Raw genomic sequence first — 27,749 nt, forward strand, 5'->3', positions numbered from 1 at the left:
TATTCGTGCAAGCGGGGAGAAAAAGGTCACAGTGCATGCATGCACAGGTGAGTAGATTTGGTTCCCCGATCTCCGCTTCAAAAAATAGCGTGTTACGTCAGGATTTTTGAAAGTTACAACACAGTATAATTATACTATAATTTTACTATATTTACATTTGATATTTTTTTTGAAGAAATTTATCGACAAACGTATTGATAGTAAAAAAAAGAAGTATTATGAATTTCACTATTAGGGGGAGTTCCATGTATACTCAGGGTCCGTTTGGTACAGTTTCAACCCTAGCTCTATCCTTTCTGTAGCACTGTTTCAGCTCCACCAAAAGATGAGTGTTCTCAAGAAAATGAATTAGAGACACGAAGCTAGGTGTAGACAACTCCATTTCATATCCAACCCTTAATAGTTAGAGAAAAGGGAATAAGGGATGTGTGTAACTGCAACGGCCCATGTATGATAAATATGAGGCAGCCCAAACCAACCTCTCTCTCTATAATGTATGGAAAAAGTACACCCAAGGTCCCTCAACTTGTCACCAAGATACAAAATCATCCCCCAATCGCAAATCACATATCGGACGTCCCTCAACTAATAAAACCGTTTATTTTAGTTTATTTTAGGTCCCTCGGTGGTTTTGGCCACGGTTTTATGGGACATATCGGCTGAGTCAGCGTGGGACTCACATGTCAGGCGCCACGTCAACAGGTTCTCTTCTCCTCCTCTCCCTTCCTCATCTCTCTCTCTTGTCTCTTCTCTCCGGGCAGGCCAGCCGGCGGTGGGGAGGAGGTCGCCGGGGCGAGGAGGCCCGACGGGCAGCCGGCGATGCGGCGGCGCCGCCCGCGAGGGGAAGGGGAGCTGCTGCTGCATGGGGGTGGCGCGGCCGACGCGCTGTGCCGGGACCGCGCCCGCTGCTGGCCCACGCCATCCGCCACCGCTACGCGCTCGCCGACGCACACCGCGCCTACGCCGCCTCGCTGCGGGATGCCGCCGCCGCCGCGCTGCACGACTTCCTCCGCGGCGTCCAGGTGCTACCGTCGTCGTCAACCTGTTCGACGGGGAGAGGAACCACGGCGGAGCGGTCCCCCTTCCTCAGGTCGGGGAGGCGCAGCGTCGCGGCGCGGGCGGCCAGCTGAAGGAGCGGCGGGGGAGGTAGTAGAGGTCGACGGGGGAAAGCGTCGGCCCTGCCAGCGACGCCGCCTTGCGCGCCCGTGCGCACGGCCCTGGACACGCTCGGGACGCGGCCGCCGGAGCCGTTCACGGCGCTGCGCGACGCTTACGCGCCCTCCGTTTTCAGCCGGCCTCCCTCGTGCCGCCACCACGTAGGACACCAAATTCTGCAACCCCGCAAAAACCACCAGTCCACCGCCAAGATTTCTCCTCTTCCGCCGGCCGGTCGGCCGCCCCTGCTGCGCGCGTCTCTAGCTAGATATCGGCATGGAGGCATGCAGGACAAAGAAAGCCCATGAAAATCCAGTCTCAATCATCTCAGGCTAGCTAAGCATCCTGCATATCTTAGCTCAACTCATTTGATCGATACTTTGTCGCTGAGCTGACAACGAGCTAAGAGAGGAAAGCAACTCATCAAGCAAGAACAGACACCACACTGCAAGCTCTCCCTACTCCTTGGTCTCGCTTTTGTGTCGTGCTCCGTGGCGGCGGCGGCGTCAGGCGGGACGGTGGTGATCGGGCTGGCTGCCGACTCCGGGTGCGGGAAGACCACGTTCGTGCTTCGCCTGACGAGCGTGCTCGGCGCCCGCACCGCGGCAACGGCGGCTGCGCCTCCGTGGGGCGGCAACCCGGACTCCACGCTCGTCGCCGACGTCGAGAGGGAGATGGTCGGCGTCGAGGCCGGCGAGGCTGGGCACGCGGTCGGGGACGTCGGTGGCGACGACGCGGCAGCCGAGTGACGACCGCTCCCCATCCGCCAGCCGCCGCGCGCTTGCCCGCCTTCGCTCCGCTTCGCCGGCCGCCTCGCACTCGCCCGCCGCCGCTCTGCTCCGTCGGCCGCCGCGCGCTCGCACGCCGCCTCCGTCGTCTGCTGCTCAGCCCCGCTCCCCGCCGCCCATTGCTACTCCTCCCAGAGCGACGCCCGCACGCCCTGCCCGACGACGACGCCCGCACGCCCTGCACGACGACGATGCCCACACACCTAGCACGGCGGCCTCAGCCCAGAGCGAAGAGGGGGGAGAGACTGGAGGCCGCCGCCGCCGCCTTGCTCCTCCCGCCGCCGACGACGTCTTGCTCCCCCCGCCGCCGCCTTGGGCAGAGCGAAGACGACGGGGCGAGCACGGCGGCCTCAGCCCAGAGCGAAGAGGGCGGGGGAGATCGGAGGCCGCTGCCGCCTTGCTCCCCTGCTCCCCTCGCCGCTGCCGCCTTGCTCCCCTGCTCCCGCCGCCGCTGCCGCTTTGCTCCCCTCCCAGAGAGCCCCGGAGAGAGAGAGATGAGGAAGGGAGAGAAGAGGGGAAACTGGAGAGAGAGAGAGAGGAGGTTGACGTGGACACACTGATATGTGGGTCCACGTGGGTCCCATGCTGATTCAGCCATGGCTAAAACCGGTGTTAAATTTTATAACCGGTTTTAATGAGTTAAGGGATGCAGGATATCTGGTTTTACGGTTTGAGGATGTTTTTTATCCTGATGACAAGTTGAGGGACCTTCGATGTACTTTTTCCATAATGTATAGAAGCCCAAAAGAAGAGCGAGGCCCAAAAAGAAGTCCAGTAGTAGTAGGCTCCGCTAGTAGTGTTGTCCAAAGAGACAAGTAGTAGGAGATTAGAGAGAGAGGGAAGGGAAGGGAACACCGACCCGCATCGCATCGGCATCGTCCTCGTCCTCGGCATCAGCAGCAGCAAGGGAAGGGAAGGGAAGGATTCGCCGCCTCCGCCTCCCCTTCCGGCTTCCGTCCAGGATTTTCCATGGACGGCGCGGCCGACTCCGGCACGGCGGGCGCCGCGGCGGCGGCGGCCAAGTGGCGGACCGATGCCTCGCGGGCGTTCCAGTACTACCTGGACCGCTCCACCCCGCACGCCACGGGGCGCTGGATCGGCACCCTCGCCGTCGCCGCCATCTACGCCCTCCGCGTCTACCTCGTCCAGGGCTTCTACATCGTCACCTACGGCCTCGGGATCTACCTCCTTAACCTCCTCATCGGCTTCCTCTCCCCCATGGTCGACCCCGAGGCCCACGCCGCTGCCTCCTCCGACGGCCCCGCCCTCCCCACCCGCGGCTCCGACGAGTTCAAGCCCTTCATCAGGCGCCTCCCCGAGTTCAAGTTCTGGTTCGTTACCTATTCCCCCCAGATCCAGATTCAGATCACTCCTCACTTTTTTTTTCATCTCCTTCTAATTCGCAAATCTACCTCTTCATTCTAATATTATTATGTTTTATTCATCGCGGTTGACATAGGCCAAACCAAACCATGTGGCCTCAAATTTCACATGCTTCCACTATTCTTCTTTAACCTAATAATAATAATAATATTATTATTATTATTATTATTACATCATCAATGCTTGGGTCTGCTACTACCACCCCTATCATCAACCCCATTTAATTCCATCTCATGCTGCCATGATGTGTTAGCTATACTGTCCATGTCACCTCTAATCCAACTACCCTCAGGCCTCCTCACCCTTTGATCCTGTCTGCTCAATTCGTCCTCCCTATCTTATGGAGTATCTTGTTATATTATTGTGTGTGCTATGCGCCATAACACTTATCTGTGCACAAACTTCAATTTTAGTGCCACACTACTAGACCGCGTGAATTGTAATTGGTGTCCTATGGTAATACATCTTTTAAGTTTAAAACTATTCATGCCCTCTTTTTTTGTTTGTGCAGCAAATGTGCGCACAGTGAAAATATTGACACTATATGGAAGAAGGAAACTGTGGTCATATATATCATCCTTTGCTTACCTCCTAAATCCTAATGCATTCTATGCCTTTAGTCAGTGGCATGTTAACCAGCTAAGGATAAGTCCTAACAGTACCTAACAGATTTATATGAATTTGTATTCCACTGGACATGTGCCCACTGCCAACCATACAAATTGGTCTTGGGGTCCCGTAATGACCTCCTCAACTAAGTCTTGGGATCTCTTCTCAATTTGCCCATATCTCTCCCTTTGGAATTTAATAAATGGTACTGGTTAATGACACAATAATATTTATACACGCCTGTATGCAATTATATAACCTATGGTTCAGACATGTGCTATGTTTGAATCATGAGTGAATTTAGATGCAGAACTGCATACTTTTGTGAAAAATACATATTTCAGCCTGACATGTCCATGGCATTCATTGATCTGTGTTAAATTCAGTGCAGCATACAACTCATGTTTAACTATATAGCCTTAGCATTCCATACTGTGACTTTGTATGCAGGAAAGCATACCTCTTATCTTTGCATGCAGTCGCTAATACGTATTTCACTATTTTCTGAGCTGATTCCTTTGTTTCATCAAATCTGAACATTGGTTTTTGTGTTTTCAACCTCAGTATCCACAACATATTAACATTCATTTGCTTGGCTTTCAGGTATGCAATCACAAAAGCTTTTCTTATAGCTTTTGTGATGACTTTCTTCTCTGTATTTGATGTTCCTGTCTTCTGGCCGATACTTCTATGCTACTGGGTTGTTCTTTTCGTCCTCACGATGAAGCGCCAGATTGTGCACATGATAAAATACAAATATGTTCCCTTCAGCGTCGGGAAGCAGGTTAGTTTACTGCTCAATACATGGTTATGTTATCTGATGAGTGTTGGTACTTGGTACCATGAGAGTTACATGTTTTAGCACATACTGAATCTTGAAAGAAGTGCCATTATATATCCATGCTTGGGGCCATTATTAAATGCCATCCATTGTGCCTTTTTATTTGTGATCTTGAACAAATGCTTGTACAGTATGCATCATCATGTACTAGTGTAAAATAAATACCTGAAGTTTCAGCTATTGTTTTGTTCCTCACCATTTATCCCAAATTGTTCTGCTAGAAATATGGCGGGAAGAAGAGCGCAGGCAGCAGTTCTTCGAAAGACTGATTGGCAGCCTACCCACTCTGGTAGGAAAAATGGAAGGAACAAGAAGATACAGCCGATGATATTTGATGTGCTACATACCAATTGTAATATTTCATTCATATCTAGAGCTAGAAGGATATTCACTTGTATTTCAGACTCTGGTTCACGGTTTAAATTGATATTGTGGTAGAATGCTTTCTTGGATGGGTATATAGTGTGACTCGTTAAAAATATGACAAAACGGTTCAGCTACTCTTTACAAGTGGTACGGCAAATTGTAGACCCAATTGCACTTGGCGGTGAGCTGCTTTGTTGGAGCAACAGGGCACTGTCTGCTTGCGTGGATGAAAAGCTGAGTCATCTGAAGCTAGTGAACATTTTTTCGCTGGCTCGCTGCGTGTGTTTTTTCTCTGATTGTGGCCCGGTTGATTATGAAAATGACCAGTAAGTAAAGTCATCCGACCCTGCTGATTTGTTTGTTTTGCCTAACCTAGCTCATGCTCGGGGTCGTGAATCGTGCTACACTTGTTGCAGCTTTCGTTTTCTTGAAGAGTTGGAAGGTATCAGCTTAGCTTCCTGTGCGTACTAGTATTGCAGAAGATAACGTAAAACTGTACCAGAGCAAGAAGACTTTGACATAAATTTGTAACAAGGCAGATAGGTGGTACAAATCAAGGCACTCAGCTGAACAGCTCAACTGAAATGAAGAACTGAATTGAAGAGTAAAAATGATCCATGCATGACAGACAAACCAGTGGACACTGACTGAAGATGGAGCAATGAACAAAATAAAATCAAGACATGTTTTTATTGGCGCATGCATATTTAGGGTGATATGATGCATGACGAAATGAATTAGAGGAGGGTGTTGAGATATTCGTCAACGGTTGTATATTGGATTTCCGGGTAGAGCTGAGTGGCCTCCACGTCCTGCGGATCATCCAGCGGCGAGCTCATCTCCCCTCTACAGTAGGCCGCGTGCGCGATCGACACCAAAACGTTCTTCGGGTACTCTAACTCTGCAATTGCAATTAATTAGCAATATATATATAATTGCGTATGGTTTATTGCAGTGGAGTACTCCATACATGTTACGTACCTTTGATTTTGGTGAGCACGGCGTCCTCGGGCACGTACACTCTCTCCAGCTTCTTCCCCGTCTTCTTCTCCCACATGCTCAACAGCTCGTCGTGCGACATGGTGTTCGCCGGCGGCCGTATGTGCAGCGTCTTGTTCTCCGCCCGGGGATCCACCGCCGCCAGCACCGTGTACGTGCCGATGTCCCCCTCCTCCACGAACACCACCTTGGTGTGCCCCTCCCCGAGGATCACCACGCTATCCACGGGTGCCGCCTTTGGCATGAACTGCCCGATCGACGGCAGCGCGAATCCGGCGAAGTAGTTGCACGCCACGTACGTGTGCGGGATGCCCGCCGCCTCCACGGCGCGCCGGATGCCCACCTTGCTGCCGTACATGGACCTGACCGGCTCCACCGCCGCGCTGGCGCCGCGCCCCGGGTCCATGCCGAACTCGGAGGGGATGAACCTCCGGACGCGGCCGCCGCCGGCCTCCTTGATGGCGTCGATGAGCCTGGTCTGGTCGGGGACCTGGGTCGCGCGCACCGCGGATATGACGACGTCGGCGTCGCGGACGGCGCGCAGCAGACTGGCGTGGTCGTGGAGGTCGCCGTGGAGGAGGGTGACGCCGGCGTCGCGGAAGGTGTGGAGCAGCTGCGCCTTGGCGGGGTCGGAGGGGGCGAGGTCCCTGACGAGGGCGGTGGTGGGATGACCCAGCCGCGCGCTCGCGGCAACGACATGCCGGCCGATGTACCCCGTGCCGCCGACCACCAGGATCCTGCTCTTCGTCGTCGTCTGGTCGCCACCGGATGCCATTGATGAATTCGATCGATCGGTAGCAAGACAACTAGAGCTAATGCAAATATGCAATCGAGCGTGTGTGAGAGACCATTGCGCGCGTTGATGGCCTTTTAATTTGGTTAGTAACGTAACGCTATCACCACCAATTAAGCCTCGCCTCCCTCGTTTCAGTTCGCACGTCACTAGCTAGCTATATAGTATCATGCACACTACTGTTTCAGTGCTTCCTAGCTACTCTTGATGATTCTCTTTCACGTACAATAAATCATTAATTGCTGTAACTTCGTACGGGATTCGATTTACCTGGAGACGACTAATTGCCTCCTGTATGTTCTTGTAGACAAGAATTAAAGAATCAGCTGCCACCAATTTTCCGCTTGGTGCTTTCCCCCAAACCTACCTTGGACTGCCTCTTACTACGGGAAAGTTAAAGCGGGTCCATTTGCAGCCGGTAATGGACAAAATCAGAGTAAGGATGGGGGGCTGGAAAAACAAGCTAGTTTGTCAAAGCAGGCGGAAGGTTATTGTGCAATTAGTTCTCAGTGCCATTCCAACCTACTTGCTGACCGTTCTTAAACCACCAAAAGGATTCCTAAATGATGTTGACAAAGCGCGACGAAAATTTCTTTGGGCCGGAGACCAAGAAAGCTTGGGCGGGAAATGTAAAGTGAATTGGCAGCAGGTATGTTCTTTGACAATACATGGTGGATTGGGCATACCTTGTTTGGAGAAGTTCTCACGATCGCTGAGGCTACGTTGGCTCTGGTATGAGTGGACAAGCCCGGAAAAACCATGGATAGGAACCCCGCCGCCCTGTGATGACACTGACCGTGCTCTGTTTGCTGCTGCCACCAAAGTATCGGTCGGAGATGGACGAAAGGCGAAATTTTGGGAATCCAACTGGATAGGAGACTAGCCGCTGAAATACTTAGCCCCAAACCTCTTCAAGCACTCCAAAAGGAAAAACAGGTCGGTTCTTGAGGCAATAACCAATGATGCTTGGATCGAAGACATCCGCGGAGGGGTGACAATACAGCTCCTTCAGGAATATATATGCGTATGAGAAGTGCTCCACAACACAGGAGAGGTGATCCATGAAGGGGCTGAGGACACAATCCTCTGGCGATGGTCGGCCAATGGCTTGTATACGGCAAAGTCAGCATATGTCATGCAGTTCATGGGCAAAACGTTTTCGGATTCTACTGAGCTTGTATGGGAAACTTGGGCACCGGGGAAACACAAATTCTTCGCGTGGCTGCTGGCGCAAAATAGAATATGGACGGCAGATCGTTTGCAATGCAGGGGCTAGCCAAATAACTATTTCTGCCAACTCTGTTTCAGAAATCTCGAAACGGTACAGCACCTCTTCATGGAGTGCCCCTTCACGCAGCAGGTATGGCGGGACATTGGTCGCAAATTCAGACCGCAGCGTTTCCTACATGTGACCACAGACAACACTCTCCTCAATTGGTGGCGCGAGCAAACAGATGAGGCAGAAAAGTTGCAACAGAAAGGGCTACGTTCAGCAGTCTTGACCACGCTTTGGGAGATTTGGATGGAAAGGAACAATCGCATCTTCAAAGGGAAAGAATGTACACCATGACACTTGCTAGCAAGATTATAGATGAGCTTCATTTGTGGGAAATTGCAGGTGCCAAGGGAGTGAAGTGTATTATGTTAAGAGATTAGGCTTTTGTTTTTTTTAGGGAGTGCAGGCAGGAAGAATTCCTTCGGGAGCGTCTTCCCTGCCTTCTGTTCTGTACAGTTTCTCTCAGTTCTTCTATAATATAAAACCAGATTGCTGGGTTCTTTCAAAAAACCAATTTTCCGCTTACCAGACACCACCCAAGGATCATACATCTTCATCACTAGCTGCTTCCGTAGAAGTGAACCGTTCCACTGCATCTCATTCTCAGCTAAGACACGGCATATCTAGAAATTTGATGCCCCGTACCAAATATAAAATGAAGCCCTATTTTTTTTAAAAAAAGAAAAAAATATAACCAAAACATAATACTTCTTAATTATACAACATTCAATACATCATTGTACATGCTATTTCTCACAAGAAAAAAATTGATTACACGGATGACGCATATGAACACGCAACCCACTTATGGGCGCACACCTAACAGACAGAGACTAGTAGAGTACTCAAGTAATCAACTAACCTCATGTATTCTTTCATAATTTCACTTCAAGTTGATGTACATTAGGCCAGAGCTTCTTTACTGAAAGTATAAAACAATCTGAGCCTACATTAATACTTCCTAAATCGACGATGAGGAGGCAATTTTGTTTTCTTAGTCTTTGTATATCGCTCGATTAGTCGTAGTCTTGACTCTCGACTCTTGCCACTTCCATCGACCATGGTCACATAGCAGTGACCTACTTTTTGGTGGAGGTTTGCACGGTCGCCGCCCCGATCTAATGGTTTTCTTGCAAACCACTGAAGTATCTTTAGTTTACTGCATAATTTTCTTTTTTTTTGGAAGTCCCGATCTAATGTTTCTTTAATTTTGCGCATCATTTTTGCTGATTAGGAAGGACTGATATAATAACTGCCATCGTTTTACCTACAGCTTATTATAAATGATCACGCTTATCAACCAAAAACATAAATTCATAGGTACAACATTTATGCAAGTATTCTGAACGACTTAAAAGTCAATGCTGAAAAATAAACTACAATAAATAGTATCAAAATAAACTCTAAAATTAGATTTTAAATTTTGGTACGTACCATAGCAATAGGGTTTAGCATAAGCAGGTCTGGTAGATATAGTGCATGATTTAGTATTGGCTGAGACATGGTAAATAGGTAGTACAATGTTAGGTTTTGATCTCTGGCTAACAGGCCAGAGAAAACGTAGTGGGTTCAGTCCACCCCGAGCCACACGCGTTCCTATGATGGCACCAAGATATTAAGACTCGCGTGCACGTCCCCTCTGAACTACACGGTGATCAGATTGTGCAACTAATCCCATTGACTCGCATTGGCTCCCGTAGCGCTATAAGAGGGAGAAAACTCCCTCTACACGGTTCTTTTCCTTATAACCCTTAAAAGTCAACAAATTATAATCGTGAGTTTTAAAGAGAGACCGAAGATTGAACTCTACACCGATTATCCCATTCACTGGCATGTCAAGGTTGCTGGTGACAACCATCACTAACATTTGCTGCCTCACTGTTAACGTTAAAATTTGGTAAGCTCCGAAATCGTCATCGGCCTCAGAGTTCTAGAAATGGCTGACGGAAATTGTTAGTTGCCAGTCGTCGACATCGATTAGTATCGCTACGACGGCATATTAGCTGGTCGGATCTTTGACCATTAAATTATCTATCTTGCAGTATTAAACTGACTGACACGTCTGCACTTCATTAAAATTTAGGACCTGCACTTAAACAGATATCCTAGACCTTCGTGTTTCAGGACGAAATTTCACGTCAACACTCACTGACCCAGGGGCACACGTAGATCGACGCCTACATGTGTACAACAAACAAAGCGGCGTGGTAGATCAACGCTTACATGTACAACAAACAACGTGATTGACCAGCGGCACATGGCTTCTTCACTATCTCAATTCGTCATAAAATTATTTAGGTGATCATGTATAACCAAGATCATACCATACTAATAAAAAGACACGGATATTAGAGAATGACTTAATATCAAATAATTAGAATGGGTGAGGCTTTAAATTTAGGTCATCTAGCCTACCACCTTGTGAAGCTACCCGGAAGTTCACTGGTAGTTTCTCCATATCATACTAATAATGTTTAAGCAAATAAATTCATTAACATGCAAATCAAGCCCTGAAGAAGAGCTGAACTGAGTACAGTGATCCATGACAGATTAAACCAAGACACTCACTCTCACCGACGGTGTGAAATTTGCAGGAACATGTACATTACTAAGGAAGAGACTTAATTATTTTATTGGCACATACACATATACTCCGTGCGCACTAAAAGATGATGGATGTATCGATGTATTTCAGAGGAGCCTGTTGAGGTAGTCATCGACGGTGGTGTACTGGACGTCCGGGAAGAGCTGGGTGGCCTCAACGGCGGTGGCTGGATCCAACGGCGTCGTCGTCTCCCCCCTTATGTACCCTGCGTGCGCGATCGACAGCACGATGTTCAACGGGATCTCCGACTCTGCAACCAAACCATGCAATTAGCCATGGACGGATAAAAAACTAACTTAATATTGGATACGATTCGTTGTATTAGAATTTAGGATGCATCATATTTAGTCTTAGAATCGTTTTTTTTTTCTTTCGGATGGAGAGAGTACATATGGAACATAGTACGTTACCCTGGATTTGCTTGAGCACGGCGTCCTCGGGCACGTACACCCTCTCCAGCTTCTTCCCGGTCTTCTTCTCCCACAGCGCCACCAGCTCCTCGTGCGACACCGCGTTCTTCGCCGGCCGTATGTTCACCGTCTTGTTCTCCGCCCGCGGATCCACCGCCGCCAGCACCGTGTACGTCCCGATGTCCCCCTCCTCCACGAACACCACCTTGGTGGCTCCGTCCCCGAGGATCACCACGCTATCCACCGGCCGCGCCGGCGGCAGGTTCTGCCCGATCGTCGGCAGCGCGTAGCCGGCGAAGTAGTTGGACACCACGTACGTGTACGGCACTCCCGCCGCCTCCACGGCGCGCCGCACGGCGGCCTTCCCGGTGAAGATGGACCTGGCCGGCTCCACCGCGCCCGTGTGGTCCGGGTCCAGCCCGAACTCCGACGGCAGGAACCTCCGCACGTTGCCACCGCCGCCCTCCTTGATGGCGGCGATGAGCTTGGTCTGGTCGGCGATCTGCAGCGCGCCCAGCGTGGAGATGACGACGTCGGCGTCGCGGACGGCGCTGAGCAGGCTGGCGTGGTCGTAGAGGTCGCCGTGGAGGAGGGTGACGCCGGCGTCGCGGAAGCTCTGGAGAAGCTGCGACTTGGCGGGGTCGGAGGGGGAGAGGTCCCTGACGAGGGCGGTGGTGGAATGACCCAGCCGCGCGCTGGCCAAGACGACGTGCCGGCCGATGTACCCCGTGCCGCCCACCACCAGGATCCTGCTCTTCTTCTCCTCGCCACCGGACGCCATTGTTCTAGCGATCTACCTAGTACAAGATCGACTAAAGAAAAGTAGAGTGTTAGTGTCTCACAGCTTGCATCGCCTTCATCGATTCCGGCCCCTTTTATACTTTTTTCCAAGACGGGGAAATTACTTTAAAATAAGTATTTCTTATTCAAATTTCTCTTCATTTTTGTCCCAATCAGAATGTTGTTTCTAGAACGTCTGGGCCAACCACCACGCCCGTGTACTAGTAATTCGTACCGTTAATTTATTTATTAATCTTACTATTAATCGACGTCCTCCCAATCATGATCTTGACGGCATTACACTTGGTTCAGTGCACCTGGACGCGATTGTATGCCTCCTGCGGTGCGAGCACTTGGTTCAGTGCACCTGGACGCGAGCGGACAACGAACTTCGCCTAGGTTTCCAGCCCAGTTTTGGATCCACCAACCAAATAGTATCCACCAGTCAGGATTCAGAGCACCATTTTCCGCTCACACATCTTCATCACTGGCCTGGATTCCAACTTTACCCAATGAACTCTTTCATCATTTCATTTTTAAGGTGACATAAATTTATTTTAACTGATTAGGTACCGTCTTTTCTAAGCTGTTTCCGGTATGGTGGACCAACCAAATTAGGGTGCATGACGCACCCATCAGCGAGCGGCCATTATATTCAGCTTACCAACACCGAAATATCACAAATCTCCATCACTGCACTCTACAGGTGGACTGTTACACCGCACCTAAGAGCCTTGCTATTTCAATCTTTGTTTTAAAATGTAGCAAACTTTCTCAAAAACCTCTATGTATAGATGATGGCTATGCCATTACACCGCCCATATCTACCAACAGATTGGCCAAATTTGGCAACCAAGTGTTGACGACCAAATTTGACTCTAGATTAAATTTGGTCCTAATTAGAAAGATGATCAAAGCATTCACGCAAAGGCCAGTCATATGTACCGATGTTTACTGAGCTATGCTGACCGATCCAAACAGAGGTACGCCTGTCTAACCGATGGTGTGCGGGTGGTCTAACTGGCAAGCCTCGAATCGAAGTTTAACTTGATTATTGTTTCGCCTTTGCTTGCATGAGACCAATATTTCTCGACTTCTAATTGATCTCTGAGTCAGTGAGTGTGTGTGCCAATAAAAAAAAATCCGCAAGATAGTCCCTTGGCATTCATTCAGACAAGGTAGATAGGCAGTACAGATCAAGGTCTGAACAGCTGAACGGAACTGAACCGAGCACAAGGATCCATGACATATTACCTGCAGACGACTCAATGAAGATGGAAGAACACATTAATAAAGATTTGAGATTTTATTAGCACACACACATAGCAACTCGTTTCAATAGAAAGCACACTACTGCTATCTCTACAATGTTGTTTCTATAACATCAGGTGAAACAACCAGTACTAGTGGTAATTTGTATTCGATACTGCTACTTCGTCAGTGAAAAAAATATGTGCCCCAATTTCGTATGACACATTGGATCAAGCTTGGGTAATAGTCAGCTAACAGATAGTGAATTTCCTAATTAGCGCAACATACCTATCTTACATAACCATGCAACCAAGCAACCCATGTAGTTTTCTCAGTTGCAGATAAGCCACAAAAGAAGGGGGCTGGGGCTCTCTCCCAGATTCAGATAAAGAGGAGGAAGAAGAGGGTCTCTAGTCTTTATTTTATAAGATGACATAGATAGAGCCACCTTCGATCCATTCCATCGATAAATCCTTTGGAATGAAGGAGGGGGTTGTGCAGTTTTACCTTTTGAAGGGCTGATCTACTCCATTTCATCCTATCTTTATATGGGTGCATGAATCAAGCAACCTGGCAGCTGTCGTGGTTGTACCTGATGGTGGTCAGGGTAGGACCGAGCTTAGGTATGGACACAGGAGTATAGGATCTTTGTGCCTAACCATTTTCATATCTGATCATCTGTTCAGCAAAATACAAGTCAGTAACACCAAAAGAATTAATTCATAAGTCACTGATTCTTCTCCGTTTTTCATCTGCAAAGTGACTTTCTCCTCGACTTCCATGGCTGCAAATTGTAACATCTGAAAACAACAGCCTGGCGTAAACAGACCTAGTCTGTAGTAAGTGACTTTCTCCTCGACTTCCGTGGCTGCAAATTGTAACATCTGAAAACAAAAGCCTGGCGTAAAACAGACCTAGTCCGTAGTAAGAGCCATGTATTTGAAGGACTCCCTGCTGCAATTTCTGTCCATTGATATTCCACGATTTATGTCCATTGTTATTGTTATTCCCTCTTAAACCAATCACAGTGTACCTGTGCTGAATAAGAAAATCATCAAAAGTGTCATTTTTACTCAATCAAGCAATTCATACAAATACCACCACAATAGACTCCACAAAAGAGGTGAATGAGAGCCAAGAGAAAGCCAAAAATCTTCTAGTATGGCATAATGATATGGAATGGCAAGATGAAGTTATTGCATATAGTATCAAATTATCATGAATGAATACATGCAGATTTTACTAAAGCCAAAAGTACATTAGCAGAAAACAGAAGCCATGACATACATTGTTTCTAACAGAATAAGCAAGCTCTATTGCGAGGGATAGACAGAGATTAAAGGTTCATTAAGTCACCAGTGTAAATGGCATATAAATAAATACATGGACAATGAGCACATATTAGCTAATCCTAGAGGAGAAGAACACATGAGCTGCACCCATGATCATCAACACGTATAGACTGCAATTGTTCAGAGTTAGCTCATGCTCCAAACTAGAATCTACAGAAATTCTCAACACCTGTGATACATGGTACACAATTTCTCATACTACAAGAGGGCAGATAGACATGGTTGACTCGAGATCAAGTTTATGTTTTACAAGATACAGGCAAGCAAGTACAAGACGATAAAGCTGAAATAACCACATCAATTCATACGTGCAAGTTTTAAGCATTACATCTCTTAACAATACACTGCAGAAGTGTTGTTGTTTCAAATGGATTCAGTCGTTAGAAATGAAAGGCCAACAAAACATTATAGAATTGAATGGTATTGAATATTCTAAAATTGAATGCACTGTTTTGTAAGAAATTCTCTGAAGCACTGATAAAAACAGCAAATTAGCAACCGACGGCACCAGAGTAAACAGGGAGTCAAGGGACAACAACAATGTAAATTTCACTGTTACAAAAGCAGGGCATAGGGATTGATATCACAAGATAAAACCATAAAGTCCACAACCCAACCCCAGTGACAAAATGAAGCTAGAATACAGCAGCTAGAACAACCTCACCACACCACCTTCAAAAATTCTGGAACAGCTTCAATCAGAATGTGCTGCACTAAACCTAAAATCAGGACCGATTCCGCGGCTTCTTCCTTGTATGCTCTACTTGCTCTCTGTCGTTGTCGGTATCATCACCTCTCTCCCTCTTCTTTTTTCTCTTTTTCTCAGTGGCTACAGAATCACCAGCACTAACTATTATCCCCTTCACAACTGTCTTCACCTCTTCCTCTTCCTCTTCCGGGTGATTCTTTTTGTTCCTTTTCTTCTCCGGGCTGGCAAATCTTTGCTCCGGAGCACCAACAATTTGTTTCACATCCCTTGCATTCTCTTGCTGATTCTCATGCTTCTTCTTCTTCCTGTTCTTCTTGCTCGTCTCCTTGTCCGTTTCATCTTCCGCGACGAGATCAGCAGCGTAGGCCACTTGTTGTGCCTCCTGCTCCTGCTTCACATGAGTGGCTGCTTGGTGGTGATGGTCCTCTGAACGCTTCCTCTTCTTCTTGTCGGAGGCGGAGGCGGAAGCAGCAGAATCCCCACGGTGGTAGTAGTTGAGTAGGTCGAGGCGGAAGCGGTGGTGGTTTTTGGTGGCGTCGGCGGCGGTGTGGAGGTAGGTGGCGGCGTCGGAGGAGGGGAGGTTGGAGGCGGCGGAGTCAGCGAAGAGGTCGAGGATGCGGGCGGCCTTGGCGAGCGAGCAGGGCTTGGAGGAGAGGACGGCGCCGGTGATCGCCCTCATCGCCTCGCCGCCGGCCAACCACCGTCTCTCTCTCTTGTTTGGGTTTGGGTTGGAGGCGAGGGGGATTGCTCTGCTCTCGATTATTAGGGTTTTAGGAGTAGGGGGGCGCCTTCTGATGAGCCTAGTGGGCCACGGCCCATCATCATTCTCTCCGCACGGTAAGGCCCATCTCGTGTGAAGGAAGCAGGCCGGGAGATTGGGTGGGAAATACAGGTTGCAGGATTCATCGGATTCAGGGGAGCAGAAGAGAGCATTGCATACATGTGAAATGAATCTGATTAAAGTTTCAGTTCTTCGCTGTTATACTACAAGTGATTCCAAACTTACCTTGTAAGTTACGTTGTCGCAATTGCCTAAGCTTGTCATTTCACATTTGGATCATCTCAGGTTTTGGGACTAAAATACATGTATATACACCGCAAATTTAATTCGATTATCATTATGATGAGGCGAAGGCAATCAGATCAGTACAAAGCACATACATACATTAGTTCTAGTACATTACATATCGGCAGCATGCATCACCGTATGTCTGCAGAATCACTTGTTAGCTGCACCGGCGGGCTTGTTGCCTTTGGCAGCGGCGGATGGCTTGTTGGGTTTGGCGGCGCTGGTACCAGCCTCCTTCTTCTCCTGGCTGCTATCGGGCTTCTTCTCCTTGTTGCTGGTATCGGCGACGACATTATGCTGCTGCTTCTCCTTGCTCTTGGTCTTGGACTTGGACTTGGAGTTTGAGGAGAGCTTGAGCTTGAGGTGCACCCCGAGGTCGCCGCCGCTGCAGGAGCTGTGGAGAAGCAGCGAGTTGTTGATGGACTGCACGTTGCTGTTGATCATCGCCTTCACGCCCCCCTTGCCGTCCGCACTGCTTCTCTTGTCGTCGCCGGCGCCCTTGCTGCCTGGGGCGGGGGAGGATATCTTCATGGATGCGCCCTTGTTGTCGCCGGCCAGCGTGATGATGCTTGTCCCTTGCTGGCCGTGGGAGGCGGCGCTGAGCATGCCGGCGAGCCCCGCCTTGAGGTCCTTGCGCAGGTCGCCCTTCTTCTCCTCCTGATCTTTCACCTTGTGCTGCTGATGCTGATGATGATGCGTGGGTGGTGGTTGTTTGTGATGCAGTACGGTGTCGGTGGGGATGACGACGACGTCCTTGGGCTTGGGAGGAGGCTCGTGACGACCATCTCTGCTTGCTGGTGGCGGCGGCTGCTGATGCAAGCGGCGGTTGGTTGGCCCGAGCGGTGGTGCGGCGCGGGCAGCTGGGATGGTTGGGTGGGGATGGCGCGATGAGGGAGGTGACGGCGGCCTGTACCTGGAGCTGGAGGGCGGTGGCGGTGGCGGCGGCGGAGGCGGTGGAGGGCTGGTCCAGTACGGGAACCAGTAGCGCTGGGGAGGCTGCTCCTGCTCCTCCTCCTCATCCATGGCGTTCATCGATGATCTAGCCTACCACTAGCAGTAGCTGACGGACGGAATATGGATTGCTTGAAATGGCGGGAATAACCCACAGAAATCTATATATACAAGACGGAAAGAAGAGAGGAGGATCCTATTCGTATCTTTCGATTGCTTTCAGCTTGCGGAAAATGAAACGAAACGAAACGATTCTCTGCCGCATTTGCAATCCAGGTACAGTACGTAGTACAGTGCAGGAGCAGGAGCAGGAGCAGGAGAATGGGTGGGTTGGTTAGGCATCTGATTCTTCTTCCTCATTGCCGTGGCGTACGTGCACCATGGCTTGCCAATCACAACATGATACGTACACCCACACTTCCATACTGGAATATGATCTTTCATCTATTTTTTTCAGAGCTCTACTGTATATAGTCTATATATACACTACTGCAGTGATAGTATTTTCTATACTATTGTAACGGGCGGAGTTGCCATCCTTCCATCTCCTCCCATTGCGCGTCCACTCCACTTGCATAACCACCGGTATATAAATTCAAAATTTAGTGAAAATGTTTAACATAGCTTATGGTGTCATCGACAGCTGTATAAAAAAAAAAGTTAAGAATAAATTTCACAAAACTACATATATTTTGTTCAAACTATTATAAAACTATATATTTAACAATGTGTATCACAATATATAGATTTAACATAATTTTTTTTACAAAAACATAGATTTAAAGTATCGTATCAGAAAACTACAGATATAATATTGGTTTTATTACAAAACTACAATGTTTCTGACCTCAATATATTATGGATATAAACTCTATAATGTATAGTTCTTTGATAACTTCATCGTAAAATCTGTAGTTTTGTGTTATGATACTTTAAATATATAGTTTTATGATAAATTTGGCATTAAATCTATTATTTTTTGGATACACATTTTTGAATATGTAGTTTTGTGATAGTTTAGTTAAAGTATACTGTACGTAGCTTTTTTTGAAAATTACTCAACAGTTAATTTAAAATACAAACGTATGCAAATAGGAAACGTAAGATGTAATCAAAGAGTAAAACAAGTCTTCTTATCTGTGGTGTTGTAAAATAAAGTAATATAAAACATACATGCCACTGCTCATTATATAATGAGTGATGTTAATTGTATTATATAATTTTGTATTGTTGTAACCCCTCTGTCCCAAAATACTGGTTATATATTATCGTTATATTTTTAATAACTTACGTGCCGCTGAGAAAAAAATGGTTATATTGATTATCGTTAATCATACATAGAAGTTTAGTAATAGGTGTTATCTCTTTTATTGCTTTTATAATCAAACTATGAATTTGTAATCGTGACCGTTCGATTTGCAATATCGGTAGTAATTGGATGTAATTTATTTAAGCAAAAACAACAATAAATTCTATTATAAAAGTGTCATTATATGTTTAGTAAAAAAATTGGAAGTTGTACAAGAAAAGAGAATAGAGAGGATATAGGCAATTGTATATATCCCTACTATAGAGGTAGTAGCGGTATTTTATACTGATCGAGGGGCAGGGCTCATGAGTCGGTCAAGTACATGTGGTGCAGAAAAAGCGATCAGCCTCGATCTCAGTCTCGGTTAGAGATGGCAGCGGGGAATTCGCTGTCGGGGTCACACATCTACGTCCTTGTCCACGCGGTGTTAAAATTTCACCATCTCCACCCCTGCCATCCACGATAGGGCTACATTTCATCCATCACCGTCCTCTGCGCATATTGATATTATGTCGTTGGAGCTTATAGGGGAGGACGAAGCCATGGTTGGCAGTCGGCATAGGACGATGACGCCAGGGAGGGCTGGAGGCCACACTTGTGGATTGATCTTTGCTGGTGGCTCGGGATGGCGACGCTAGCGAGGGCTAGAGGCCGCACTTGTGGATTGATCTTTGATTCCATTTGCAATATACTCTGGGTTCACCATTTTTGATGGTCCTACTACGGCCCGTTTGATAGGGCTCCAAACTCTAATTTCTAGCTCTAAACTCCTGTTCCAGTGGGAGCTGACTTCATTTTCAGCTCCAGATCTGAAATTGAAAAAACAACAACAAAAAAAAAAAATCCAACCCGGAGTCGCCGAAAACCCCGGGCAAAACTAAAACCTCTCCTCCTCCTCCTTTCTCCTTTCCCCTCGCCGGCCAGGCCGCGCCGCCGCTTCGCAACCCTCACCCTCACCCCCATGGCGACCTCCCGCGACGCCAATGAGATCATCGAGAAGCTCTCCTCCGACCGGGCCAGAACCCGCGATGTGAGTACACTCCCCTCCCTTCCTCCCTTCCTAGATTGAATTTGGATGTTGCCTGATTGGTTGATTCGCCCCATGGACTCGCCCGCAGGAGGGGGTGAAGCTGCTGGGCACCTGGCTGCAAGGCGACCGCGCCTTCTCCTTCTGCCGCCTCCTCGCCCGCAACACCGCCAACCTCAAGCCCGCCCATCTCCCCGCCTGTCTGTCTGTCTCTCCCATCTACTACTGCTACTCCTATGTACAGTACAGTAGTATCTCATGATTCTTTCGTGTTTGTTTTGCAGCCGCCACATGGCCCTTCCTCATCATGGCGCTCACCAAATGCGTCATCGCCGACATCTCCGGCAAGAAGCGCTCTCCCAAGAGCGCCGCTGCCAGGATGCTCCGCCTCGCCGTCCAGTGCGCTCAAGACTTCCGCCTCTCAGGTTGGTTACCTTTCTTTCCAAACAACATTTTCCTGCTCTCTGCCCTCCTTTTCATCCACTTTGTATTTCTATGTATGTCACGGTCACGGAGGTTGCTCTCTAACTTTGGTACAAATGACAACCTGCCCTGCGCTGCTGATTTTAATCAATCTTTTGTTTATCTATCTATCTTCACAACTAGTTTTGATGATTCTGCATTCTCACTAGTTTTCTCATGCAATGCGCTGACACCATTTTATACACTGCTTGAGTTCACATCGTTTCATGCATGGATCCCCACAAACTTGGGCAGCCTGCTGCCTACTCCCTCCGTTTCATATTATAAGTTTCCTAGTCAAGTTTGACCAACTTTATAGAAAAATATATTAATATTTTCAACACAAAACAAACATATTATCAAAATATATTCAATGTTAGATTTTATGAAACTAGTTTGGTATTTTAGATGTTGCTAAATTTTTCTATAAGCTTTGTCAAACTTGATTAGGAAAAAAGTCAAACGACTTATAATATGAAACGGAGAGAGTACTCAATAATGATGCACAAACACACAACATAATCTTCTATCGTGCTCACCAGATACACATTTTGCAGCTACTTGCACATTCCATGACTTATGCTATGTGTACAATTACCCCGACTCATCTTGCCTACCTATTCCTAACCCAATTTAACGTTTATTTTATCCGCATCCGTTCCTTTTTGTCAAATGTCTACTCCAACATGACAGCATTAATGTTCACTCGTAAATTTCTGCGTGGAACTTCCAATAAAGAATACTGCTGAGGGCTGAAAGGAGGTGCTCAGGCATTCTCTTTCATGCATGCCTGCTAGTAATGCTCATACCTTTGGTGTTGGGATGCTCCTGATTTTCATGTACTCTTGTTTATTTATGCATCTTCTCACTTGCCACTTGCCAGACACCCAGCAGTATGCTTCGCATTTAACCAGATATGCAAACAGCCTTTTCAATTGCTTTGAAGTGGAATATTTTACATTCTGTATGACGATAAACAAGAGGTTCATTGTCTCTGCAGGGCGGTCGTTACTTTTGATTTCCGTCGCTAAGAAACTTTTCAGTCATATATGGGAGGTTGTAAAAGATGCTCCCAGCTTTCTGATAGAGTACAGCATAATTCTTAGGCAGCTTTTAACTGTTAAGGAGTACCGGTATCAGATGAAACCTCGAACATATAGCAGTGAGTTCCCTTGCCAGATCTCCTATCTTTTCATCCCATTGACACTTTTGTTCCTTTATTATTCTTATATTTTTTCAGGTTTTGTTGTGCTCTACATGAAGAAAGTTGCGACTGGTTTTGATGAAAAAATCAGTAATCAGGCCAGCTCCAAGGAGGAATCCTTCCGTTGTACACTGACCCTTCACGTTCTACTTGAAAACCCACCGGGTGATTACCCTGATATCATGAGGGAGGAGGTCCTTTGTGGGTTTTGTGCAATATGCTCAAATATTAGGCATGTATTGTTTGCTCATGTCCTTTTGACGCTCCTCTTGAACCCACTTCCTCCTAAGAAGAATGGTTTGCATTTTTATATTTTTTGTCTCCCGCTGCTTTTCTGAGTTGCAACTGAAATAAACTTAATTTGTGGAATCAGGGAAGAGGGAAAGCTGACCCGCAAACTTATAGAATGCGTTAACACCTTTCTACTGAAGGATGGGCCAAACCTGGGATGCAAATCTGTTGATATCCATAATGCTGTTCAAGATTTTATGTTCCATTCTTGGCCTGTGACCCACGACAGGGCTTTGAAGGTTCTGATAGCCTGACTTGCACTACTGCATCTTTATTACATAATTTTGATTATACCTTCATTACATCTTTTGTGTTGTATTCAAGCAACAATTTTTACCCTTTTTCCAGAGCTTGTTCATCACCTATGCAAAGGTTCAGCTGGAACTTGCTAGGGCTATTCCTGAGATTTTGGAAAAACTTCTTGATGTCATCATTAAGGAATTAGACCAAAATTTTAATACTGGAGCCGGTTTAGTATGGTAGGGATACTGTTATTCTTTTGAAAACGCTTTATGATTTTGATTTCTTTTCTGATGAAATACAATAAATGTAGGTGCGAGGCACCTCGAGACGAGAAAGCTGGCTCCTTGAGGTGCTTCCAGGAAGAATTGATGGATCTATCTGCTACTGCCTTATATCTGGTATTGGATCTGCATCTATACACAGTTGCACACACATGTGCTCAGACTTGCACGCACAACATTTCATTGTTCTGTTTTCGCTCGAAAACAGCTTAAATTGTTTGGAATATTTAGGCCTACAAATGCACACCGAGGACATCACATAACAAGAAAAAGTTAAAGACGGAGCATGTTATGACCGTCATCATGGATAGCCTGCTGAGAGGATCCCTTGTTTGGTATGCACCATCTATCCACTTCAAAAGAAGGCATTGTTTATCTCTGAAATCTCATATGCGTATCCTGACAACCTTGGGTTTGTTAAAACCTGAGGTAAACAGTCGAAATTCAAGAATCTCTTTTATTAAACATGCCTCATCCTGTGCATTTTCCATGCCTTTTACTTGCTGCTTCCAATTCAGTTCTATTTTGATATTATGAAATATGTATAAAATCACTCGCATTTTTCTAAGTTAGTACCAACACAGTGCTTATCAGTGACACCACCTTTTCGAGCAATTAGCTTTCATGCTCTGTGAAATTTCAATTTTGACATGTTGCTTCTTAAACCCTTAAACTAAATGTTCTTGTAGGCGTATGGCCTAACCATGTGCTAGAAATTGATTATTTGGAGGTGTCTCCCATTGTTGAATCCCAAGGCTAGCATGTACTGTTCTGTTCCTTAGTTGCCTCATGCTGTGTTATTTCTCACTGCCCCCTTACAAGTTACAACTGATAAACTTGTTGCACGTCGGTGTGATATATAGTAGCACTTGCCACAGATGTTCCCTGTGGTGAGATGTAATCTCTTATTCCTTGTTAAGCACGAGGACCACTAAATCTGTTGAACGTGTTTGATTTTGTATACCTATTATTATCTTTGTCTTTTCGCAGGAGTGGTTCTATTTGTTGTCTTATTCACAAGTATGGGTACCGAGTGGATAAATCTTTGTTGATCAATTGGTTCAAGGCGACCTGTAAGGGTTTGAAAAGGTTATGCAACTGCCTTATTTTTTGTTGATGTAATATTTTCTGTGGCAATCGGCAACTGCAAAATTAAAGAAAATAGCAACCTGCTTTACTTTCTGTTATTTAATGCTTGTTGGTAAGTAGATCTGTGATTATGTTCTTTGAGTTTTTCAGTATATGACACTCACTCTAGATATGTATTATATGGAGCGTGTCTGAAATGCACATGCATGCAAGATAGTGCAAAATCACTCTTGTGGATAACTTTTACTGCACAACTTTGGAATCGACAATCAATCATTGATCTGAAATATAGCAAACATAGCAACTTCTAATGTTCAAAATTTGTCCCAGAATATAGCAACTTCTACACCTACTTCCTAATCTCAACCAATCACAACAACCCCCATTTAGTTCCACGTACTTCCTTAATCACCGTGTGCAAAACTTCAGAAACCCTTATATTTTGAGACAGAGGGAGTACATGCTATTATTAGTCACTAGTATAGTATTATGTCATTAGTAGTTATTCATGCGCTCTAGTGATTTCTAGTACCAAATTTTATTATAGGTATTCACCTACCATGAGCATGCATTGTATAGTTCATTGAATGTTCTATTTTTTCTATGGTTGCCCAGTGTTTTGAGCAATGCAAATGCCCTACGGTTTCAAGATTCACTGCTTTGGCTTATCAGGTTTGTTTTGATGGTACCTTTTGTTTTTGTTGGTGGCTTAAATGTCTTGTTCTGTGCTGCTTTATGTAACCAGATGGTTACTGAAATTGTTCTGTACATTCTAGCTAGCAAGTGGAATATGTCAAACTTTCACTTACCTTAACAGGGTTCTCAAGGAGTTCTCTGCGCTTCTCATGTCTAGTGCTAGGGATGCACCACCATTTTGGTTAACAAATGACGAGGTAAATTTATTTCTGTTTTGCTGTGCCATTTACATTTCAGTTAATTAGGCTGAGGCTAAAGAGCTTATACGAATCTACCACTATCTCTTGTGGTCCCCCTATCACTACTAAGTATTTTCTAGACTTGTGATGTTCATAGTTATACCCACATATGACACAACCAATCACCTTTTCTCCGCAGATGTCAATTTTGGAAGGTTATTGGCAAGATACCTGGAATTCTCTTATTCACGCACTTCCTTTGTTTAGCACCACAGCTCTAGTCGTGAGTATCAGAAATTGACCCTTCTCTTATGATATTTCAAAACTTATAATTGTTATAAGTTCATAACATTCTTGTTTGAAAAAAGGTGCCTAATCAGTTTTTTGTGCTGTGCTTCTGAAACAACTGTTTATTACTACTAAAATTGAATTATCAATTAAAGAGTGTATATGACTCTGATGTTATCAGTGTTTGCGCTCTTTACCATATCTCCATTTATTTTTTAGTCCTTCAGGGACTGAACACTAAAAATGGAATGATAATTGTCAATATAACCTGCATTTAGAGTACCCAAGTGGTTGTGAAATATCACTGTATGATTCTATTTTCTAGAACATCTAAAAATTTGATTGGTATTTTATTGCACATTTATAGGTTGATTCAGTTCTGAGGTTGTTGGGTGAAATGATCATGCGGGTGAGCTTCTCATTCCCAATTATCTTAACAGAAGCTCTAACATATTCTGTGCATAATTTCAGGCCAGTTATAGTTATTTCGAGATATCATTGATATTTTGTGCTTTCCTTCTTCAAGGACCAAGTTCATGCATCATTTGTGTCAGAAGATACATGGGACCTACAAATATTTAAACAATTACCATCATCGTACGTATGCCCTCTTTCTGTGAGACTGACCATTTATCAGTTGTAATCTTGCCTCATTTTTTCAGTACAACCTCCGTTAAAAAATATAAGAATATTTGAGGCTGACCATGGGTATTAAGAAAGTAGGTGGAATTAACTGGGGAAATGTTGTGATAGGTTAAGAGGAGGAAGTAGGTGGAGAAACTCCAGAAATCCTTATATTTTTGGATGGAGGAGTACCTGCATGTAGTGAGATATGCATGTGTCAGTAAAAAGCTCCTAAACTACCTTCAGCACAGTGCTATCTATGTACCTGAATACATTTAACTTGTTTTTGCATGCTATTTTCATGTCAGTTATTTTCTATTGTCATGTGACCCTACCTACTAGTCTTTCTTCTCATGGTAAATATCTCCTATTCTAGAATATATTGCATACAGTTAAACTGCATCTTGATTTCTAGAGATGATGGACAAATAAAAAAAATAAACTGTGTATTCTTCTCAAATACCAGTAGCTTTGGTGCCTGAACTTCCAACAATGATTAGTTTCAGTGCTTCCTGTTTAATCACCATTCTGCTTGGATCATAAATAATCAGTTGCCACTATCCTAATTATCTGCGGAATGTCCCAGAAAATTGGTAGAAATTTCTGTTGCCAAATAAGTCCAAAATCCACTTTTCTGATGGTCTGGTGAATAATGTAAAATAATATCCTTCCTTTCGTGGGAAATCGTTAAGAGAAATGAGTGAGTGGTGAGCACTGTTGCTTACATAGCACATCAGTAAACAGAGGTCCATGAAATCTGAATATGTTGCTGCTGTTATGATGTATTGATCCCATCCTATTGGTTTAGCTGTGAACTATATAAATCAGTAGATGTATGTGTGCTCAGTTGGCATTATCCTTGGACTAAGAATTAAGAGAGTTAAATCCTATCAAATAGAAGAGCTATGAGCCTCTTAGGCTCTTAGTGCACTAGGATAGTACCAACCTGATTGTGATTTATATTTTTCTTGCATATGAAGAAACCACAGGTTGTTATCCTGCCGCTATGAAAAGAAATAACTAATGCAGCACACATTCCTTAGTCCTTACAATTGCTGTTAGCTGAACTGTGGAAGACATTGCATGGTGTAATAAACTCATACTTATGCTGTTTTGTCATTCTGTTATGTCCTTGCCATTGTTGCCTAACCTTTCCTTCAATATCCTTAACTGATGTGAACATTTTGGCCTATACTTACTTACATTTCATTGTGAGCTAATTCTTATAATTGTTTTTTTGACATTGGGATTATACTTACAATTCGTTTTGGCCCCCAATTCTTACTGTAGGTCTACTCTGTACTTCATTGCTTGTTACTTTTCAAAGATAGGTTTTCAGGTATGCTTGCTGTCTTGCACTATTTTAGTTGTTTACTGCTTATGGTTACAATGGAGTAGTGGAGTTGATCAATCCCATACATTTAGGAAACAAATAGACTGTCCAAAACTCTTATGCAACTCTTTTGTTCAAAGTATGACAAGGATTCATGTTCTTAACTCACTAATTAGGGTAAATTCACCAGATCAAGCCAAAAAGAAGGCATTCATCATTGTAGTCTTTCCCAATTTTTAAAGTTTGGTTGGTGCCAAAATGTTTGTTTAATTGTTTTGGATCTATCCTTCTCAAATATAATTCTAATTGTTTCATATTCTTGCTAATTTATTGTTCAGCAATCTCACAAAATACTCTGCTTGTTATTTCCTGAACTGTCATGTAACTCTTTTTGGATGATTAAGTATGAAAGCACACAAAGTAACTACAGAGTTGGCAAATGCTCACGTTTGCCTGTACTTTCTATGGCCGAAGTTGAAAAAGAGCAAAACCACCCCACAGTTTCGTGTGCTTTCTATGCTTGCTACCTTTCTTCTTGATGTTTCAGTAAACAGCCTGTCTAGAAATAACTGCTACAAATTTGTGAATGATAGGCTAGTATGATGATGTAGAAAAAGGAACATCTGCACAAAATCTAATCACCTTAGTTATTCAATATACTGGAGCTAATCATTTTACCTTCCCAACTATTGTGCTTTGAGCCTTTGACTATTATTACTAGTTACTCCTACTTTCTGTATTTCAGATTTTTTTTCTTTTTATATCAAACATGCTCAAAGCATACTTTTGTTCTTCAATATCATTATATGCAGGGCGATGTATCCAATTCCATATTTATTAGAAAGAATCTGTTAAGATCAACTTTTGAGTTAGTGCACTCCAAGGTAATTATTTATATTTTACCAGACAACTGTATTTTGTTTATTCCATTTATGCTTTTGTTTAATTTTGTGTATCCTCTCCTTCACAAAGATACTATCAACATTTGTATCGACCACTTTTTGCTAACTGAGACAATTTTTCCCTTGACAAATTATAAATTTATGTTTAGCTGCATTAGTGTTTTGAATGTGGATGCATAGTTTTCTATGGTGATAGATCAGTAAACTTTATACAAGTATCACACATTTAGGCAACAGTAGAACATAATTATTTATCACTGTAATCATCACAAGGACTTATTTGACATTTGTATGCTTTATATTCCTTCTGATTAATCCTAGATATATACAGATGCCCTTCATATTTGTGATATATATAGAGCTCATCTAAGTAATTTATTGTAACTTAAATTCTGCAATGGAAGTGTGATGCTTTCACTAGTTGAATCACATAACTAATTTTAATGGTTCTTGAATAGTTCAACATACAAATGTGAGCTACAAA

At 45.0% G+C, this 27,749-nt stretch overlaps 6 protein-coding genes across 7 annotated transcripts in view; 2 read left to right on the forward strand and 4 right to left on the reverse strand.

The window, feature by feature from the left end:
• The first annotated feature begins 1,609 nt into the window (after window positions 1-1,609).
• Window positions 1,610-5,311, forward strand: LOC127779862 (protein RER1A-like). Its single transcript, XM_052306787.1, has 3 exons — window positions 1,610-3,274; window positions 4,539-4,719; window positions 4,998-5,311. The coding sequence occupies exons 1-3, from the start codon at window positions 2,913-2,915 to the stop codon at window positions 5,043-5,045; spliced, it is 591 nt and encodes a 196-aa protein (XP_052162747.1). The 5' UTR covers window positions 1,610-2,912; the 3' UTR covers window positions 5,046-5,311.
• Window positions 5,312-5,643: 332 nt separating this feature from the next.
• LOC127779852 (isoflavone reductase homolog IRL-like) lies at window positions 5,644-7,045 on the reverse strand. The gene is made up of 2 exons (XM_052306774.1): window positions 6,124-7,045; window positions 5,644-6,043 (listed from the first exon to the last, which is right to left on the reverse strand). The coding sequence occupies exons 1-2, from the start codon at window positions 6,914-6,916 to the stop codon at window positions 5,880-5,882; spliced, it is 957 nt and encodes a 318-aa protein (XP_052162734.1). The 5' UTR covers window positions 6,917-7,045; the 3' UTR covers window positions 5,644-5,879.
• Window positions 7,046-10,672: 3,627 nt separating this feature from the next.
• Window positions 10,673-12,088, reverse strand: LOC127784521 (isoflavone reductase homolog IRL-like). Its single transcript, XM_052311848.1, has 2 exons — window positions 11,226-12,088; window positions 10,673-11,065 (listed from the first exon to the last, which is right to left on the reverse strand). Exons 1-2 carry the CDS (start codon window positions 12,004-12,006, stop codon window positions 10,902-10,904), a joined length of 945 nt encoding a protein of 314 aa, XP_052167808.1. The 5' UTR covers window positions 12,007-12,088; the 3' UTR covers window positions 10,673-10,901.
• Window positions 12,089-15,121: 3,033 nt separating this feature from the next.
• On the reverse strand, window positions 15,122-16,080 carry LOC127784532 (uncharacterized). Its single transcript, XM_052311863.1, has one exon. It carries the CDS (start codon window positions 15,994-15,996, stop codon window positions 15,334-15,336), a length of 663 nt encoding a protein of 220 aa, XP_052167823.1. The 5' UTR covers window positions 15,997-16,080; the 3' UTR covers window positions 15,122-15,333.
• Window positions 16,081-16,408: 328 nt separating this feature from the next.
• LOC127784525 (uncharacterized) lies at window positions 16,409-17,454 on the reverse strand. The gene has a single exon (XM_052311856.1). The coding sequence runs from the start codon at window positions 17,416-17,418 to the stop codon at window positions 16,537-16,539; it is 882 nt and encodes a 293-aa protein (XP_052167816.1). The 5' UTR covers window positions 17,419-17,454; the 3' UTR covers window positions 16,409-16,536.
• A 2,050-nt stretch (window positions 17,455-19,504) lies between these two features.
• LOC127759931 (serine/threonine-protein kinase ATM) overlaps window positions 19,505-27,749 on the forward strand; it is a 35,713-nt gene continuing 27,468 nt past the window's right edge. The window contains exons 1-17 of one of the 2 annotated variants that reach the window (XM_052284142.1): window positions 19,505-19,676; window positions 19,765-19,873; window positions 19,958-20,098; window positions 21,136-21,297; window positions 21,376-21,571; window positions 21,713-21,869; window positions 21,979-22,109; window positions 22,184-22,271; window positions 22,386-22,489; window positions 23,145-23,243; window positions 23,859-23,915; window positions 24,061-24,136; window positions 24,318-24,401; window positions 24,774-24,815; window positions 24,933-25,003; window positions 26,321-26,369; window positions 27,176-27,247. In XM_052284142.1, coding sequence (XP_052140102.1) covers window positions 19,608-19,676; window positions 19,765-19,873; window positions 19,958-20,098; window positions 21,136-21,297; window positions 21,376-21,571; window positions 21,713-21,869; window positions 21,979-22,109; window positions 22,184-22,271; window positions 22,386-22,489; window positions 23,145-23,243; window positions 23,859-23,915; window positions 24,061-24,136; window positions 24,318-24,401; window positions 24,774-24,815; window positions 24,933-25,003; window positions 26,321-26,369; window positions 27,176-27,247 — 1,707 coding nt within the window. In that variant the 5' untranslated portion in view covers window positions 19,505-19,607. Of the gene's footprint in view, window positions 19,677-19,764; window positions 19,874-19,957; window positions 20,099-21,135; window positions 21,298-21,375; window positions 21,572-21,712; window positions 21,870-21,978; window positions 22,110-22,183; window positions 22,272-22,385; window positions 22,490-23,144; window positions 23,244-23,858; window positions 23,916-24,060; window positions 24,137-24,317; window positions 24,402-24,773; window positions 24,816-24,932; window positions 25,004-25,069; window positions 25,247-26,320; window positions 26,370-27,175; window positions 27,248-27,749 lie in introns of those variants that run through there. The other variant, XM_052284143.1, reaches the window with a different exon arrangement.

Source organism: Oryza glaberrima, chromosome 1, assembly GCF_000147395.1.
Source record: "Oryza glaberrima chromosome 1, OglaRS2, whole genome shotgun sequence".
In the NCBI taxonomy this organism is placed as follows: Eukaryota; Viridiplantae; Streptophyta; class Magnoliopsida; order Poales; family Poaceae; genus Oryza; species Oryza glaberrima.

Bases quoted from the DNA above. Each gene is read 5' to 3' on its own strand.
- LOC127784532 (XM_052311863.1), bottom strand. From the start codon at position 15,996: ATGAGGGCGATCACCGGCGCCGTCCTCTCCTCCAAGCCCTGCTCGCTC.
- LOC127779862 (XM_052306787.1), top strand. From the start codon at position 2,913: ATGGACGGCGCGGCCGACTCCGGCACGGCGGGCGCCGCGGCGGCGGCG. The intron at 3,275-4,538 runs GTTCGTTACCTA...CTTGGCTTTCAG, and splicing joins CTCCCCGAGTTCAAGTTCTG to GTATGCAATCACAAAAGCTT. The intron at 4,720-4,997 runs GTTAGTTTACTG...TTGTTCTGCTAG, and splicing joins CCTTCAGCGTCGGGAAGCAG to AAATATGGCGGGAAGAAGAG.
- LOC127779852 (XM_052306774.1), bottom strand. From the start codon at position 6,916: ATGGCATCCGGTGGCGACCAGACGACGACGAAGAGCAGGATCCTGGTG. The intron at 6,044-6,123 runs GTACGTAACATG...TTGCAATTGCAG, and splicing joins CGTGCTCACCAAAATCAAAG to AGTTAGAGTACCCGAAGAAC.
- LOC127784521 (XM_052311848.1), bottom strand. From the start codon at position 12,006: ATGGCGTCCGGTGGCGAGGAGAAGAAGAGCAGGATCCTGGTGGTGGGC. The intron at 11,066-11,225 runs GTAACGTACTAT...GTTTGGTTGCAG, and splicing joins CGTGCTCAAGCAAATCCAGG to AGTCGGAGATCCCGTTGAAC.
- LOC127784525 (XM_052311856.1), bottom strand. From the start codon at position 17,418: ATGAACGCCATGGATGAGGAGGAGGAGCAGGAGCAGCCTCCCCAGCGC.